Source organism: Octodon degus, unplaced genomic scaffold (genome assembly GCF_000260255.1).
Source record: "Octodon degus isolate 3935 unplaced genomic scaffold, OctDeg1.0 scaffold00019, whole genome shotgun sequence".
Taxonomy (NCBI): domain Eukaryota; kingdom Metazoa; phylum Chordata; class Mammalia; order Rodentia; family Octodontidae; genus Octodon; species Octodon degus.
Genome location: NW_004524595.1, coordinates 12,185,392 through 12,188,029, shown reverse-complemented (window position 1 = coordinate 12,188,029; position 2,638 = coordinate 12,185,392). Strand labels below are relative to the sequence as shown.

The 2,638-nt window shown below is 42.0% G+C and overlaps 1 protein-coding gene across 1 annotated transcript in view; it reads right to left on the bottom strand.

Annotated features, from left to right (window-relative positions):
* The window catches only part of Ldah (lipid droplet associated hydrolase), a 67,341-nt gene that overhangs the window by 14,221 nt on the left and 50,482 nt on the right, over positions 1-2,638 (bottom strand). The window contains exon 4 of the mRNA XM_012513883.2: positions 2,138-2,142. Within this exon, the coding sequence (XP_012369337.1) occupies positions 2,138-2,142 (5 nt within the window). The remainder of the gene's footprint in view (positions 1-2,137; positions 2,143-2,638) is intronic.

Genomic DNA, 2,638 nt, shown 5'->3' with positions numbered 1-2,638 from the left:
CAAAGCCTAGTAATACTTGTAGTTCAGAAACTCTAAAACTAGAAACCATATTCCTCAACTCTTCGAAATCCGCTGTTTTAAACCCCCCCGCGGGCACCGCTGCTGCCACCGCTCCCCCTCCCGCAGCCGCCAGAAACGCTGCCGCCACCACGGCCGCCGCTTCCAGCACCATCCTGCACTGGGAGCCGCTGAAGACGCCGCGGCCGCCGCCACCGCCAGAGGATGCATCTTGAAGAGATCTGTAGCCTGTTTGAATGAAATTAGGCTGTCTGCAAATGGAACAGGGTAGAAATATCCACAGCTCACTGATATGTGCTCACTTAATACCTTTTACAATATACTTCAAAGTACTGAAAAAAAAAAACCTACAGTGTATAGGGAAAACAACAGAAAGGATGTTTTGTAACATCAAAACATTTCAGGGAGAACTGCAGGTTTTTGAAAGAGGCCTTGAAAGTGGGCAGCTAATATATTTTCCTAATCCAAAAATGCATTTAGAAAATTCTAGATTTGCAGATGAACTTACAAGCCATCAGGAAATGTACAAGGAATTTTTTAGCTTTGAGCAGCTGCAAAGGAGAATTTTAGGAACAGATTTTTATGGTTCTGTAAGATGGAGACAAGCCTCTTTTCTTCTCCAGATAGAGCCAGCTTCGAAGAACTTGATCTTTCCTGCTTACATGGGTTAGATTTTGGACATCTGGAAATGAAGCTATTGGAATTTCACGACAGTTCTATCTGGAAAAATAAATTTTATGACATCTGTGGGAGACTTGAAAAGATACAGAAGACAGAGTGTGAAGGAATGACAAAGGACAGTACAGTTGGTAGTTCTGAAAATGAAATCCTTAAAGTGTGGAATTCTCTGCCAAATAATTTTAAGTCAATGAAAGCACTTGGGATTACTTTTCTTACTTTGCTTGGATTATCTTATGCTTGGAAGCAGCTGTTTTCAGCTTTGAATTATATCAAATCCAATACAAGAAACAGACTAACAAACGACCAGAGTGCGGCGTGTGTTGTTCCCAAACTGACAAAATATGAGCCAAACTCTGATAAATCATCACCATGCATACACCAAATGCAAACTCTTTTTACCTTTTAATAAAAAGCTATTTGTATCACTGAAAGCTCTGTTACTGTGTTTTTCTTTCAAGATAACAATGTTAACATAAAGAATTTTTCCCAACTAAACTTTAATATTCAGGTTGAATTGCAATGTTGGCACTTTGTGGTAAAAGGCTGTGGGTTGTACTTTGGGCACTTAGTCTCTAAAAGGTTCCTTGTGACTAACTTAGATCACTGATACAGTACAAGTTGTCTAAAGGAAACTAGCAGTGTACAGCAATGTCTAAAGAAAATGCAACTTTATAGCACCACATCTCAAACGGTACTCAGTAAGCACAAAATAATGCCAACACCACGAGAGATGTATCAGAAGCACAGTGAACTAAGTAATGAGGCCACAGCCACTGCTCTCACCTCAAATAATTAAAGGGAACCCTGTAAGACAAAAGGCCCTAGAATGTGATGCCTACAGACAATTTAAGTTACAGTTCTGTTTTCCTCTCACTTTTCTTTTAGAAGGGTGAACATGAAGTTCACATCTCTACAATGCTTCTTTCATTTCAAAGATTTTTAGTAGTTTGCATGTAGAATCCCAACTCTCTCACCAGATTTCAAGACTTCTCCCAAATTAGCCATGCACACAAGCAATGTACCTTCAATGCTCCCTTCTATGTTACTTCTTCTGCGTGTTGTACTCTGCAGCACCCCTAAATCCAAATCCTATTCAACTGCCAAAACCCACCATTAAGTGCTTGGGTCCTGTATCCCTAAATTCAGATGTTGGAAAATCTTACACCCAAACATTATGGAGAGTAAGAGGAAGGAGTCTTTGGGAGTATTACGGATGCTATCATGCAGGTGGAGCCCTCATGAACAGGGCTCATGCCCCTAAGAGAGCTGACTCTTCTCCCCTGTAAGAAGACACAGGAAGGGCATTCTGCGAATCATGAATTAGGAAGTAGACTCTCATTTGCACATGAATTGCCAAGTGCCTTGACCTTAGAAATTGGAATGTAGATTTGTGCTGTTTATGCGCTACCCAGTCTCTGGTATCCTAACACTACTGCACCAAGTCTCTTCTAATCCTATTATACCCACAGGATCAACGGGCCAGAGTTTGCTATTTAGTTATTCTCTAAACTCAAGGCAGTGGTACCCTCCTTCTCCTTCCTTTATTCAGTACGGGATCTACAGGGTCTACAGTGTCTCACTGTAGATCAGACTCATAGGGATCCTCCTGTTTTCAACCTCCCAAGCGCTGGGATTACAAGCATGCGCTACCATGCCCAGTCTCAATCACTGTCTTAGTGCACCCTGGGGGTGGGGATGGGGCCGGGGCCGGGGCCGGGGATGGGGCCGGGACCAGCCCCAGGCTCGAGCACCAGCCATTGCACTCTGTCTAAGCAGATGAGTTATCTGGTTGGCACAATATGTTTCTTTAAAGATCATACCTTATATTTTTTTCTATACCATTCCTTCTAGTACAACTTTGGAAATCAATAAATGTATAGTTGATTACTAACTGGTAAATAAAGAAGGCACGTCATACACAGACTGATCTACCCAAATT